Source organism: Capricornis sumatraensis, chromosome 1 (genome assembly GCF_032405125.1).
Source record: "Capricornis sumatraensis isolate serow.1 chromosome 1, serow.2, whole genome shotgun sequence".
Lineage (NCBI taxonomy): Eukaryota > Metazoa > Chordata > Mammalia > Artiodactyla > Bovidae > Capricornis > Capricornis sumatraensis.
The window spans coordinates 125974987-125990447 of NC_091069.1; the positions used below are offsets into that span (position 1 = coordinate 125974987).

General features: G+C 41.9%; 1 protein-coding gene across 2 annotated transcripts in view; it reads right to left on the bottom strand.

Moving 5' to 3' along the window:
* Nucleotides 1–1114: 1114 nt before the first annotated feature.
* CXADR (CXADR Ig-like cell adhesion molecule) overlaps nt 1115–15461 on the bottom strand; it is a 44869-nt gene continuing 30522 nt past the window's right edge. For both annotated transcript variants that reach the window (XM_068970338.1, XM_068970347.1), the window contains exons 3-7: nt 13789–13993; nt 4394–4549; nt 3365–3487; nt 2440–2578; nt 1115–1379 (exon numbers count right to left, since the gene is read on the bottom strand). In XM_068970338.1, coding sequence (XP_068826439.1) covers nt 1115–1379; nt 2440–2578; nt 3365–3487; nt 4394–4549; nt 13789–13993 — 888 coding nt within the window. The remainder of the gene's footprint in view (nt 1380–2439; nt 2579–3364; nt 3488–4393; nt 4550–13788; nt 13994–15461) is intronic.

Genomic DNA, 15461 nt, shown 5'->3' on the forward strand with positions numbered 1-15461 from the left:
AGAATTGACAGAGGACACTTACTAGTTTAAAATGTAGTTCATCATTCTAAGTCTATGAAGAAAATATCCTCCAGGAACTGCATTCAAGAGGGTAAATTTCAGACTACCTTTCTAGAACATATACTACGCAACACCATCACAAACACAAAAAAACCGAACCAGGAAAACAAAAAATTCTTCAATTTAGAACCAATAGTTTAGAGAATGACAATCTGTAACTGCCAAACAATAAATGAGTTATAATTTTTTTTTCTTATTAGGAAAATATCACCTAAAGCGCAGGGCCAGCATTTACTTGGGAACTGCAAAATACTCTACATCTTTGACAGCAGGCCACTGTTCTGCAAACCTCGGGCCACTGGAACATTAATCAGCAAAATCCATCCTCACTATTGCACCACTAGTGTCACACCGTACACAGGTAACAGCAAATTTTTTAAACGAATCAGATAAATGCTCCTTTAATTTAGCATACCAAAGAGCCTATGTCCCTGCCACCTACAACAATCTATCCATTAAATACTTGAGAAATCATTTCATAACCAAGGCTTATGAATTACACGGAACTAGGTGATTTCTGGAACACTGTAGTGTTTTCTAGTTATTAGAGATATTTCAAACACAAAGCTTTCAAAGAAGTGAAAACAAGAACAAACATAAATGCATGTAAGTATTTTTGCCATGAATCGTTCTTTACCAATTTTGAGGGGGTTAGGGGAACACTATTGGGTCACATAAATTAAGTGGGAAAAAAGCAATCTAAAGACAATGGCAGGAATTTCAGATGATTCAAGTATCAACTTGGTGTGCACAAAAGTTCACCAATTTCCTTCTTCACCTCTGATTTCATACTCAAAGTGCCACATCTGACTTAAGTATTGATATTCAGAAACCTATAAAGTCAAGCTCTTAAAGGAAATATTATTTAGATAATGAATCTATCCTCAGAACTTCAATGCCTTTACTATTTCAATATATCCAAACAAAACTTTTTGATGTATTATTCTTACAGTTTTTGGTTAGCTTTTTTTTCCTCATGTATTTTGAGGCTGGTAGCAAAATGTACAGGTGTTCATATTTCCAGAGGAGAGCATGCGTGACGGGCACAGAGGCTCTACACTATGGACCCGTCCTTGCTCTGCGCTGGGATCATCACAGGCACCGCCCCCATCCTACTGAGATTAGGGGCAGCTACCTTAGCGGGTGGGAGTGTCGGACTCTGAGCAGCGCGTTCCAAGTCTTCGCTTGGCACTTGGTTGTACTGAGTCTTGGAATATCCTTCCATGTTGGACGGGGACATGGATCCCAGGGATGAGTGATTGCTGCCGATGTAGCTTCTGGCAGTGGACGTACGGCTCTTGGGAGGAGGCACGTCTTCTCTAGAAAGCGAAGATCCCAAAGAACGTTTCTAAAAAATCTTAGACTATGCGAGCTGTGAATCATGGGTAGGGATGAGGGAAGAGCCGCTATTTAAGCATCAAGTGTGTAAAAGTGCAAGTGACACACAGAGAACAAGCACAGGAAGGCACAGTGTCATCAACTGTGTGTTTGGCCCAAGTTCATCAGTACAGAGTTTCCACCTTCACACACAATGAAATGTGGGTTTTTCAAAAATGCATGACTCTATAACGTTGTCTAACAAAGAACAAACTTCAAATATTTCCATATTCTAGTATCACTGATCTAGATAATCTGGTTATAGTCATGTAATACTTCATAGTCAATAAACCGACAGATATTTCAACGAAAAAAAAAGAACAAGATAAAATATCCTTTTTATTATGAAAGCTACTCATCTAAGACTTTAGCTGAAAACTTAGTAGATTTAAGTTTGGAAAAACTGAGAAGCAGGCATAAGAATTTTCATAATAAGCACTGACATAGAATGTATATTCGAGTCACTTCTGGTACACTTCAAAAAGAAAAGTGCCAGACCCCACCCCAGACTCAGCAAATGTCAATTTTCTGGGTGTTACTTTGGTCATATGTTGTTATTTTTACAAGTTCTATAATTCAATGTTATAATTCACTTCTAGTTAAGATCTACTGGTTTAGAATATTTTTAAGAAATTAAATCACATTACCAATAGATCTATTAACTAGCTACTAGATACAATCAGACCTTTAAAAAACAAACTAACCAACCTTAACATCTTTATTTCTTGAAAACTTCATGCCTGTACTTTATTGGGAGAAGGCAAACAGCCTTGAGATAACCATTTGGCAGTGGTTCTTAAAGTAGGGCCCCAAGTAGGGGAGAGGTTAGTTGGCTCCACACACTTGAAATAAGTATTAAAATGCTTTCAAATGTGTTAAGGGGAAAAGCTACAGCTTTCATCCAGTTCTCATGCGGCCAAATGCTTCAGATGGTTAAGAGAACTAATGCTTTAAGGATGTAATAAATTCAGTGTATCAGTCAACTCCTGTGTGCTTAATTACCTGATATCATGGTGAACTTCCTTTTCATATTTTTCTTCTCTGCGCTTTTTATGACAGCAAAAGACAATAACAGCAATGAGCACGAGCGCAAGCAAAGTTCCTATAACAGCTCCTGCAATTGTCCCAGCTCTGTTTGAAGCTAGAATAAAATGTTAACAAGAAAATAAATACTAGTAAAAACAACACAAAACAAAAATACTTTTTACCTAGTCATATTGAAGGCAATGATACACAATAACAGATTGATTTCATTGCATATATTAACTTTAAGAGACAAATTAGCTAGCTTTTTCTGGTCAAGGGAAAATCTACTAAACGAACTTTCTTCTGAACTGTATAAGCTATTTCAAGGATAAAAACAATAAAATCACTCTGAAAGATTTTACTATTCACAGCTATCTAGGTTGGCATAAGAATGTTCTAAATAATTTGTCCTTAGTCACGCACATGCTAAATCACTTCAGTCGGGTCCACCTCTTTGCGACCCCACAGACTATGGACCGCCAGGCTCCTCTGTCCATGGGATTCTCCAGGCAAGAATACTGGAGCGGGTTGCCATGCCCTCCCCCAGGGGATCTTCCCAACCCAGGGATCAAACCTGCATCTCTTACATCTGCTGCACTGGCAGGCGGATTTTTTTTACCACTAGAGCCACCAGGGAAGCCTTACTTACATTGGCTAAATATGGTACAAGAATTAACTTGACAGCTCTTGCCTCCATGATGGTGCTACAATAACGAAGGTTTTATTAATAAAATGTAGTACTTCTTTCCCTTCCATGTCTTAAAAAAGCGAGTAACCAAGCCAGAGTGCTGTGATCAAAGGCAGCATCGCACTGCTCATCACACACACTTGCTGATGGAACCAAAGGCGACTGCATAAACATCATGAAACCACCTTATCAGAGCACAGGGAAGATACTTACGAGGAACCACATCCAGGCGCAGCAGGCACTGATCAGAGCCCACTCTGTTTCTGACCGTACAGCTGTATGTCCCGGAGTATGCGGCACTGGCATTTTTTACAGATATAACAGGTGACGTCATTTCTGTGGGAAGAAAGAGGGGGTGAGGGAGCAAAACCCATTCGTATAATAACAGACTGCTGAGTTTCTAGTAAAGGCAAACCCTACTTGGTTGACAATCCAGGTAAAAGTGAGACAAAATGAAGCGAGACGCAGAACAAACGCAGCAAGACACGTGCATGTCTCCCGAATGCAAACCATCGCGCCTCTGGTTCATTCATGTCAGAGCCAAAGTAATCATGAACGCTTCGGCCAGGCACAGAGTCTCTGTTGAAACAGAGCCACACTGATTATAAAAGAATACTCCGTGGCATGAAAGCTCTTAGGTGCAGCAGCAAGATCTGCAAAATGTTATCTCATCCCCCCAGACAGAAGAAACAGAAAAGTAAACGGGTCCCACTGTTCAGCCTCTTAGTCTGAAAAAGACAGAGGTGGAGAGAGGATAGGGCGTGGAGGGGGTTAATCAGTTTGAATAGATTAATTATAACACACAGATGAGCGATCAGATTTAAACAATTCAAATCACTGTGGTTAGAGTCACACAGCTATTGTTTTTGTTTGTTTTTATAGACATGCCATGTGTAAATAACCATATCTTCAACCTGAATCGAGCCAAAACACTCAAGACCCATCTCTCCTTGTAGCTTAGCCACTAATTTATGATAATGAAGTTTCCATCAATATTACCGGTAATTAAAAATACACACCAAAGAAATCAATTATAATACCCTAAACAGTTATAAAATGTCTCTTCATTTATACATGACACTAAGTTGTCATTATAAAACACTAATTCCCTTAGAATCCTGATTGCTCTGTGTAGGAAAGTGAAGGCTTTGGGGATTAAAACATCTATACATACATGTACAAATCCTACCAGGCTTAAGTTCAAATCGATGGCACAGAATCAAGGTGTATAATCAGCAGTACCTGGTAACCACGAGGTGGGCAGTTTCTGTGAGTCGGACAACTTCTGCCATTCATATCGTAGTGGGAGTGAACCTTCTTTTGGTTCACATTTGAGTTTAAAGTCATTTCCAATTTCTTCTGATCCATCAATGTAACACCTTGTACCTGAAGGCTTAACTAAGAAAAGACATTAAGTATTAAAGTTCATACAGGAAAATGGAATGTATGTTTCTCATGTTGATTTATTTTTTTAAATTTTTATTTTTACTTTATTTTGCTTTACAATACTGTATTGGTTTCGCCATACATTGACATGAATCAGCCATGGGTGTACATGAGTTCCCAATCCTGAACACCCCTCCCACCTCCCACCCCATATCATCTCTCTGGATCATCCCCATGCACCAGCCCCAAGCATCCTGTATCCTGTATCAAACACAGACTGGAGATTTGTTTCTTACATGATGGTATACATGTTTCAATGCCATTCTCCCAAATCATCCCACCCTCTCCCTCTCCCACAGAGTCCAAAAGTCCGTTCTAAACATCTGTGTCTCTTTTGCTGTCTTGCATACACGGTTATCATTACCATCTTTCTAAATTCCATATATATGTGTTAGTATACTGTATTGGTGTTTTTCTTTCTGGCTTACTTCACTCTGTATAATCGGCTCCAGTTTCATCCACCTCGTTAGAACTGATTCAAATGTATTCTTTTTAATGGCTGAGTAATACTCCATTGTGTATATGTACCACTGCTTTCTTATCCATTCATCTGCTGATGGACATCTAGGTTGTTTCCATGTCCTGGCTATGATAAACAGTGCTGCGATGAACCTTGGGGTACATGTGTCTCTTTCAATTCTGGTTTCCTCGGTGTGTATGCCCAGCAGTGGGATTGCTGGGTCATAAGGCAGTTCTATTTGCAATTTTTTAAGGAATCTCCACATTGTTCTCCATAGTGGCTGTACTAGTTTGCATTCCCACCAACAGTGTAAGAGGGTTCCCTTTTCTCTACACCCTCTCCAGCATTTATTGCTTGTAGACTTTTGGATTGCTGTCATTCTGACTGGTGTGAAGTGGTACCTCATTGTGGTTTTGATTTGCATTTCTCTGATAATGAGTGATGCTGAGCATCTTTTCATGTGTTTGTTAGCCATCTGTATGTCTTTGGAGAAATGTCTATTTAGTTCTTTGGCCCATTTTTTGATTGGGTCGTTTATTTTTCTGGACTTGAGCTGCATAAGTTGCTTGTATATTTTTGAGATTAGTTGTTTGTCAGTTGCTTCATTTGCTATTATTTTCTCCCATTCAGAAGGCTGTCTTCTAACGTTGACTTAAACAAATACAGCATGTTGCAAACCGCTATATCAAGAGCAGCGGTCCTGGGTTCGGAATAGACAAGACTGAAAGACTAAAACGGGTTGCCAATGCCAGTTTCCTTAGCTGCGTCCAGCTTAGAACAGGCGAGAATGAGCTCAGGCAAGGAGCCATTGCGTAAGAGGCCAGGCAGCAGCTCAGATGCGGGTCTGTGCCCCTCCCTGGGGCACATCCGAAAGAAGCAAGAATGATGCGGGCTGGGCTGCTTCAGACCCAAGGACGCTTCCCCTCCAGTCCTAAACCTATTCCACTTGGAGCTTGACATGTAGCATAGTTTTCCGGGAGTATGTAGTCCCCTTGGAGTGTGTGTGCACTGTTAAATCTTCTGTTAGCCCACAATCAGGGGGTTTATGATAAGGTAAGCTGATAAAAGGGAAACTCACATAAGAGCAGCAAAGGCCAATGACATTCCATGGTTAAAGCAATCCGAGCCCCTCAGAGAGCAGTGTTATAAAAAGGCAGTTCTGAGGTTATACTCCAGGTCTCTCTGGGGTACTGTTTAAAGCGGCTGCTAACAGTTCCATTACATGGAAGCCACCTCAGTACTAGTTAACACCTTGGCAGGTCATACCCTCTTGCTCAACTGCATAATCGCTATACGCTGGTTCTGCTTCTCTGTGAGTCACATAAATGGAATACGCAGTATGTACTTTTGCTTCTTTTATTTGTCATAAGGCTTCTGTTGTTGCTTCTCAGTTGCTTAGTCATGTCCAAATCTTTGTGAGCCCATGGACTGCAGCACGCCAGGTTCCTCTGTTGTTCACTATCTCTGGAGTTTGCTCAATTTCATGTCCATTGAGTTGGTGATGCTATCTAACCATCTTAGACTATGTCGCCCCCTTTTCCTCCTGCCCTCAATCTTTCTTAGCATCAGTCTTGTCCATTGAGTCAGCTCTTTCCATCAGTGGCCAAAGTATAAGAGCTTCAGCTTCAGCATCAGTCCTTCCAATGGAGTCAGGGTTGACTTCTTTTAGGATTGACCGGTTTGATCCCCTTGCAGTCCAAGGGACTCTCAAAGAGTCTTCTCCAGCACCACAATTCGAAAGCATCAATTCTTTGGTGCTCAGGCTTCTTTATGGTCCAACTCTCACATCCATACATGACTACTGGAAAAACTATAGCTTTGACCAGATGGACCTTTGTTGGCAAAATAATGTCTCTACTTTTGAATATGCTGTCTAGGTTTGTCATAACTTTCCTTCCAGGGAGCAAGTATCTTAATTTCCTGGCTGCAGTCACTGTCTCCAGTGATTCTGGAGCCCACGAAAATAAAATCTGCCACTGCTTCCATTTGCCCTTTCTATTTGAAATGAAGGGATGGGAATGGATGCCATGACCTTAGTTTTTTGGCATGTTGAGTTTTATTTACTTTTTTTATTTTTTATTTTTTGGCATGTTGAGTTTTAAACTAGCTTTTTCATTCTCCTTTCATCCTCAAGAGGCTCTTTAATTCCTCTTCATTTTGAGATTGATCCAATTGATCCATGTCGTTGTATACCTATCAGTTATCTGTTCTTTCTTATTGTTGAGTTGGATCCCATTGACTGTAACATAAATTTGCTTTTTCATTCAGATATTGATGAACACTGGTTTTGTCTAGGGGTTACTACCAAAGTCCAGTTAGACCAGGAGCAGGGATGAAGTCAACGGGAACCAGATGGACTGGTGAGCAGGCACTGTGAGAAGCGGTGGCATGCCACTGGACAAGGCAGCGAGAGAGTCTGAAGGTTCAGGCAAGAGTCTGCAAGAGCAGAGACCAGTTCTGAATCTGATGCCATTTCTGCAGCAGGATTAGGAGAAGCAGGGATTAAACTGGAGACGAGCACAGTCCAGCAACCTGAGCCCCCCAGGACAGGAGGAGTAGTGCAGGTGTCTCTGGGGGCAACAGTGAGGAGACAGCCGTAGGCCAGAGTTTACCAACGCTCCACACCCTTGGGAGAGCAACCTTCCCATAGACCCTCGACCTGACTGTCTGCAGCCATCCTCCCAGTCTGATAGATAGCAGGACTGCTTTTTCTTTGTTGAGTCTTTCAAGTTCCGGTTGGGCTTTTATTTTTTCACTACTAAAAATAAATGTGAATGGGTTTTACAGTTTTGCACCGTTATAAACAACAACGCTGCTTGTAAGTGCTGGTATATGTTTTCCTTTTTCAAATCAGGTTAGTGAATGTTTAACTCTATAAGAAAATGTCAAACTGTTTTTCCAAATCTGGCTGACAGGGTCTGTCATACCCAGTGGGGCTTCTTTAACTAAGGGTGTTGATCATGGTCTCACTTCACACATGTCTTGATAACTCTAAAATTTAACTGGATTTCTCCCCTTTGTCTGTTATTCTGTTGCAATGTACACTTTTTAAATAAGAATCAACAGATGCATTTAACTGTGTTGTTGATTTTCCTAAGCAAGTCTGTTTCTTTTTCACATCTATCAGTCACCCTGGACACTACATCATTTGGACTTTTGAATCAGCTTTGCACAATTATTTCATCCTGCTGCTGCTGCTGCTAAGTCGCTTCAGTCGTGTCCGACTCTGTGAGACCCCACAGATGGCCGTCCACCAGGCTCCCCCGTCCCTGGGATTCTCCAGGCAAGAACACTGGAGTGGGTTGCCATTTCCTTCTCCAATGCATGAAAGTGAAAAGTGAAAGTGAAGTTGCTCAGTCGTATCCGACTCTTAGCAACCCCATGGACTGCAGCCTACCAGGCTCCTCCATCCATGCAATTTGCCAGGCAAGAGTGCTGGAGTGGGGTGCCATTGCCTTCTCCGATTTCATCCTCAGTCTTCAACAAAATGAGTCTTGTTCTCCGTTTTTTCAAACTACCAATAAATACTTTATTACACAGATGAGCAGTAAGTGAGATACTGAAGCAATGCTTTGGACATCAAGCATCTATTGGTAATATAGCATTCTAACCCTAAACTTTTTTTCTACTGAAAATGTCCCCCTCCCAAATATATACAATAAAGGGCAGTTATTTACAGTGGCTGCTCAGGAAGTCAGGGTTCCACTGAGTTTGAGATTTCAAGACACTCCATCCACAACAGAACAAGATTTTACCAACGCAAGTTCTGAGTGTTGCTTAGGAGTGCAGGTGTGCTAAGTTGCTTCAGTCATGTCCAACTCTGTGCAACCCCATGGACTGTAGTCCACCAGGCTCCTCTGTCCATGGGATTCTCCAGGCAGGAATACTGGAATGAGTTGCCATATCCTCTCCAGGGGATCTTCCCAACCCAAGGACTGAACTCGAGCCTCTGATGTCTCCTGTGTTGGCAGGCGGGCTTTCTACCACTAGTGACACCTGGGAAACCCTGCCTAGAGGTGGCTACCTGCTTTCCAAAGGGAGGAGAAAGTGCAAATCTTTTACATGGCAATCCCAACGACTAACCATAATAATTTTACCCATCCTAATATAGGGAAGACTAACTCTTAATCTATGACACCTTGCTGGACTGAAAGATAAAACCAGAAAGGGAACAAAGATCAAGTTTTTTATCATCTAATATTTCTTTGGTCTGGGGCTCCAGGATACCCAGCCATTGTCCTCAGAACATTCGTCACCATGTTCAGTGACAAAACCAATAAATAATCCTTCTCAGCTGAAGATCTATGACTTTCAACTTGCACTTGGTTGGCATCCCACCAATTTAGTAATGCTGTGTTCCATCTGTGTGTTATATCATCATCCCTCCAAGCTAGGGGCCACTACCTCAGACTACAGAAAATACTCTAAATCTCTATTTGGGACAGAATATACTTTTATCACCATGTCATCCACCCAGGAATAGTATTTTTCCTTGGTTCAAAATACCTTGACTTCTGGTGAAATCCATGCATAGATGGTAAAAATCAATAGGCAAAAAGTTTGAGGAGAAAGGATATTTGCAAAGTCTCAAAGTGGCTCCCCCACTGGGATTTTTTTTTAAGTTTTCAAACTTTTATTTTATATACAAAGAGCTACTATTTTTGTTATTATTGTTGAAGTTTTCAAACTTTTATATATGAAAAGGGCTAGTTTTTTTTTTTTTTTTGAAGTTTTCTAACTTTTATTTTATATACAAAGAGCTGGTATTGGGGATTTGGTGGGGGGAGGTATTTTTCAATCCCAGAGGGAAAATTAGTAATTTTATAATGGAGAAATCTATCAGATAAAATTTAGACCAAGTGATCATGGTTAACAATAAGACAGAACAACACTGCCCCTTGACATTAACTTGAGGAGACTAGAGGGGACATCAATTCAGCATGGACCTTCAACTTGACCCGGGAACAAAAGGGCATTAATGGGAAGCTGTAAAGTTCAAATTAGGCCCATAGTTAATAGTATAGCTTCAATACTAATTTCTTAGTTTTAGTAGTTGTATTATGATTTTGAAAAATGTTATCCTTAGGAAAAATTAGGTAACGGGTACATTCTCATGAACTTTCTGCTAGTTTTGCAACTTGTCTGTAAAACTAAAATTATTTCAGAATAAAAACTGAAAAAAAAACAAATAAATCCCAGTGTTGACTGAATCCCTGCACATGTCCTTCTTGTGGTGCGGGTGCAGTCTGAGTACACTATATACACCAAAATAGCCAAGCTTATTTACACCAAAAGGGCCCAGTAACAGGTTTTTCTGGAGTCCCCAGGGAAGGTGCTGGCAGTGAGCAGCCACCATTCTAACCCTTGTCACCATCACCCATGTCCAGCTTCTTTATTGAGTTGCATCCACATGTACAGTTGGCGCATCTGAAAGAGCAGGGCGGCCCCAGCAACAGAGCATGGGATAGCAACACGCCACCCCTCACACCCAGGCAGCTAACAGTCATCCTCGTTTATGTCTATACAGCAACCAGGGCTCTGAACAACCTTTCTTTTTTTCTTAATTGCTTTTTGGCTGTGCCACGTGGCTCTTAGTTCCCCAACCAGAGATGGAAGCTGTGACCCTTGCATTGGGAGCTCAGCGTCCTAATCACTAGACCACCAGGGAAGTCCCTGAACAAGCTTTCATTACTATGGGGACACCATGGTGGCATCTACAGATTTCAGACAAGCAAATCAAAGTGAAGTATCAGGCTGAGCCTCTGAGAGTGAAGCAATCAAAAGCTCCACTGGACAGTCCGGTCTCTATAAGGCATCCTGTTTAATCTTTCCTCAAGACTGCCTAAGCAGTATTTTCAGGAAAAAAGCAAACAAATTAAGTTTCTATCAGCTCTCACTTTCAAGAGAAACTTCTAGTGTTTTCTACCACAGTGGTCCTGACTCATCTGAAAACATGGAGGAGAGATGAAGAAATTCTCCTCTGGCTCTGAGGCAGTCTCACCAGGTCAGAGGTCATCCTCACGGTCAGAGGTCATTCCCGCTTCCCCCTTCAGCCATCACTGTCCCCTCTCCCCTCACCCCCCATTCAGTCTCTCCCTCCCCCCTTGGTTTGACACCAGAGCTTGCTTGCCATGGTGATCCCAGATAGAGCTAACAAAAGGAGTTACAGTGTCAGCACTTCCCACCCATCCAGGCTGAGGAAGAAGATGTCAGAGGTGTGAGGTTTAAAGTAAAAGGCCATCCCTCCTGCCCGACAGTCATGGCTGCTGCCTCAGGTGTGCCTGGCCAGAGTCTATGACAGCCCCTATGAGATCTTTCTCTCTCACACACATACACACACACACACACAGAGATACACAGAGTATCTGTCCACATCTCTTTTGGGAACATGTGCCAATCACATCCCTCCCAGTGTACCTGCCCCCATCAAAGAGGGACTCCACAGTAAATAATTCTGACAAACATGTATAATCTGCTTGGTATATCAGGAACCAGTTAAAATTCCATGTATATCCTAACTCAACACTTCCTGGAAAGCAGTGACTGTAGCCCACCAGGCTCCTCTGTCCATGGAACTCTCCAGGCAAGAATACTGGAGTGGGTTGCCATTCCCTCCTCCAGAGGATATTCTCAACCCAGGGATCCAACCCATGTCTCCTGCACTGCAGGCAGATTCTTTACTGTCTGAAATAACCAGGGAAGCCAGAAAGAAGATACACTCAGGGTTATAATTTCAGGTATGCCACAGTCTGGGATAAGAGTTCAGACAAGTTATTAAACTTTTACCAGCTTCCACATTTATAAAAAAGAAAGGCAACTCCACGTTTGCTGAATGTAGACACAAAAGCCTAGAATTTCCAATGTTACCATATTGCCTTTCCCTGTTCCTCTTTAGGTTCACTTGCTTTCATACCACAGACATATCCTGAATGAGTTCCACTCAGCATAGAGTGCCTCTTACCAGGACGCCCTCGATGATGTTGCCAGAAGACTGGCTTATCAACCACAACAACCCTGGGAGTTGTTGCTGGGATGCACAAAAATTAGTCTCTACCGGCTATTTTTCTGGGCTCCAAAATCACTGCAGATGGTGATTGCAGCCATGAAATTAAAAGACGCTTACTCCTTGGAAGGAAAGTTATGACCAACCTAGATAGCATATTCAAAAGCAGGACATTACTTTGCCAACAAAGGTCCGTCTAGTCAAGGCTATGGTTTTTCTAGTAGTCATGTATGGATGTGAGAGCTGGACTATAAAGAAAGCTGAGCGCTGAAGAACTGATGCTTTTGAACTGTGGTGTTGGAGAAGAGCCTTGAGAGTCCCTTGGACAGCAAGGAGATCAAGCCAGTCCATCCTAAAGGAAATCAGTCCTGAATATTCATTGGAAGGACTGATGTTGAAGCTGAAACTCAAATACTTTGGCCACCTGATGTGAAGAGCTGACTCATCTGAAAAGACCCTGATGCTGGGAAAGACTGAGGGCAGGAGGAGAAGGAGATGACAGAGGATAAGATGGTTGGATGGCATCACCGACTCAATGGACATGAGTTTGGGTGGACTCCAGGAGTTGGTGATGGACAGGGAGGCCTGGCGTGCTGTGGTTCATGGTGTCGCAGAGTTGGCCATGACTGAGCGACTGGACTGAACTGAACTGACCTGCTCTAAATAAGTCTGGAATCTGACACTTAACCCCTGCTCAGTTCTCTAAATTAAAAGGAACAAAAGGTAGAAGTTGATGTGAGGGAGACTTGTGCAGATGAGTTATTTCCAGGGATATGGAAGGCAATTTCAGCAGTCAGCATTTCCTTTGTAAAGTGGGTCCCCAAGTATCCCCCAAACCTGACACCTTAGGTCACACGAGAATTTTCTGTCATATAATAGTGCCAGACTATTGAGATTTTATACATGGCAGCTCATTGTACTTTTGGGCAAAGCTACCACAGCAAGATTTTAGAAATATATTTCTGAGCAATACCTTTCAGAGTTTCTCAGTTTGCAGGGCTTAAGGGTGCTTGTGCATGACCACAGAATCTACAGAAGGATAATAAACTTTTCAGTCTATGATGTTCACAAAGCAGTTTATACTTATTCTCCTTCTTAACTGTCCTGGAGAGCTACATCCTAGCGGCCATCTGTCTAGCCTCCTTACTTTTAAGGATGAAAAGATCATGATGCTCAGAGAAGTTAAAGGACTGTCCGAGGTCTAATAGCCTTACCCCAATTCAATATTCCAGCTACCATATTCCATCTGCTCTACTCTAAATACTCCAATTAGTCGTCATAGAAATCTCATTTATTCCTTGGGACATGCGGTTTGATAAAGCTTAAAGCACACGTCACAATTTTGAGCTGAATGAGACTGCATAGAGATTTAATGATTATTATTTTTATGTTTCAAAAATGTAGGCTGAGGCCCAGGAAATGTTCTATTTAATTCCCAGGGCAAACCTGAGGACAAGGCAAAGTCTGGATCCCCTACCCCTGCCTTATGGTTCATCTCCCATATCACAGACCTCCTTCATTTACTATCAAATGCTTTCATGAACTTCACGAAGAAGCTGTTCACTTATGTTTTCTATTTTAAAAAAAACTGCCAGCTTTATGTTTTAGGCTATTTGAGGACAGTATGTCAAATATTTAAGCTTACTACTCTAGAATTCTAAGTTTTGTCTCACGTAAATGCTGCTACTACAGTACTGTCATCCCTTACCCTGTTAATAAGTAACTTACCAAGAACTGTCAGCTGAATCTTCTTATTTCCAACACCAGGAGCTTTTTTCACTTTGCACTGATATGTGCCAATATCGGACAACTGTAAATTTGTCACATTTATTGAAGCGTCACCAGATTTGAGATCATTACTTGTAAAATGTACTCGTCCTTTCAGATCTTGATAGTAGTCATCATAAATTTTGTCTCCGGAATATAAAATAATCTGATAGAAAGCCAAAATAAGACAGTGAGAAAACAAGCAACCAAGTGAACTCCCTGTCTTGTTAAAGGAGTTCTAGATACACCACAGTACTGTAAGGATCCAAAAAAAACAAAAAAAGAACACAATATTCTGAGGAATCTACAACTATTCAAACCACAGGTTAAGAAAACAGAAGGAGGATGTGAGGGCGATCTGTTTGCAACATCTGTCAGCCCACTGATCACCGGGGCTGATTCGGCTGATCTGGCTGGCTAGATTAGCCCCTCCCTCCCTCACCCCTCCAGGAGCGCCCCTCCCGAAGCTGCACACACGGTGGGAGATGAAGACCATCCCCGATAGAGGAGGGTCGGTCTTCAGTCAAGGGTTTAACGAGTAGCTGTGCTCTCCTACTAGAATCTCCAAACGAGCTCTCAAGAAAACAGAAAGAGGCCAATATGATCCTTAAGTATGGTAACACGCGGTCATTACAGATGGGGAAACCAAGACCCGACGTGATTAAGTAATACAGTCCTCTACGCGAGCCACTCGGTGAGACCCACAAGAGCGTGGATTTGTGAATTCTTATGCACTCTGTTTTTCAGCTGCCTCAGAGAAGGAAGTATGCCAATCAACTGTATACAATCAGGTTATCAACCACGACCACTGCTCCCCAAAGAGGGCTTATGATAGTTTACCTGTGGAACTTAAGAACAGTAACAACAACAAAGACATTTTTTTTTTATCTTAACAGTATACTAAGCTAGGGGCACTTGAAGGTTCCAGGCTACAACAGATAAAATCATAAACCTGTTAAGATGTGTCTGCCCAGCCTGGTTAACAGGACCTTCCAATTAATTTTCAGAGACTAAAAGCAAAGACCCTTCACAACTGAGCGACTGAACTGAACTGAAAATTAATTTAAATACTTCATACATTGTATTCACTCCTGAAGTCCTTCATTCTGGCCATCTGAGACCCAAGGGCCAAAGAGCAATAGTACCAAACTTAAACAATAACCAGAAAACTACAGCATACATCCTGCAGACCATTCATCTGGTAAGATCGGAATCGGCACTACGTGTAGGAATTTCTCCAGAGCACAGACTTGGGTTTTCTTTCATCACCTCCTCTACCATGTTGCCCCCACTCCTAATTCACTAAAGATCTTTTGCTTACATATTAAGAGTCAGCACTGAGGAAGCACTCAATATCAGCTTGCTAAGTAAATAAAAGCAGTTGAAGGGTCCACAGCTGACTTGCTCTGTAAACACAAGCCATCACTTTATTTGCTCCATCTCCGCCCACATCCACCTGTCAACAGCAGTACTGAGAACTCCTTAAATGTATCTTCCTCTGCATTAACCCACAGACTCTCTTGTTGTGAAAAGCCAGGAAGTTCAACTCATGATACTTTGAACCCCTCATTTTTACACATACACACACGCCTTTCTAGGAGGCCCTAGTTGTCAGTCCCTAAGTCGTGTCTGAC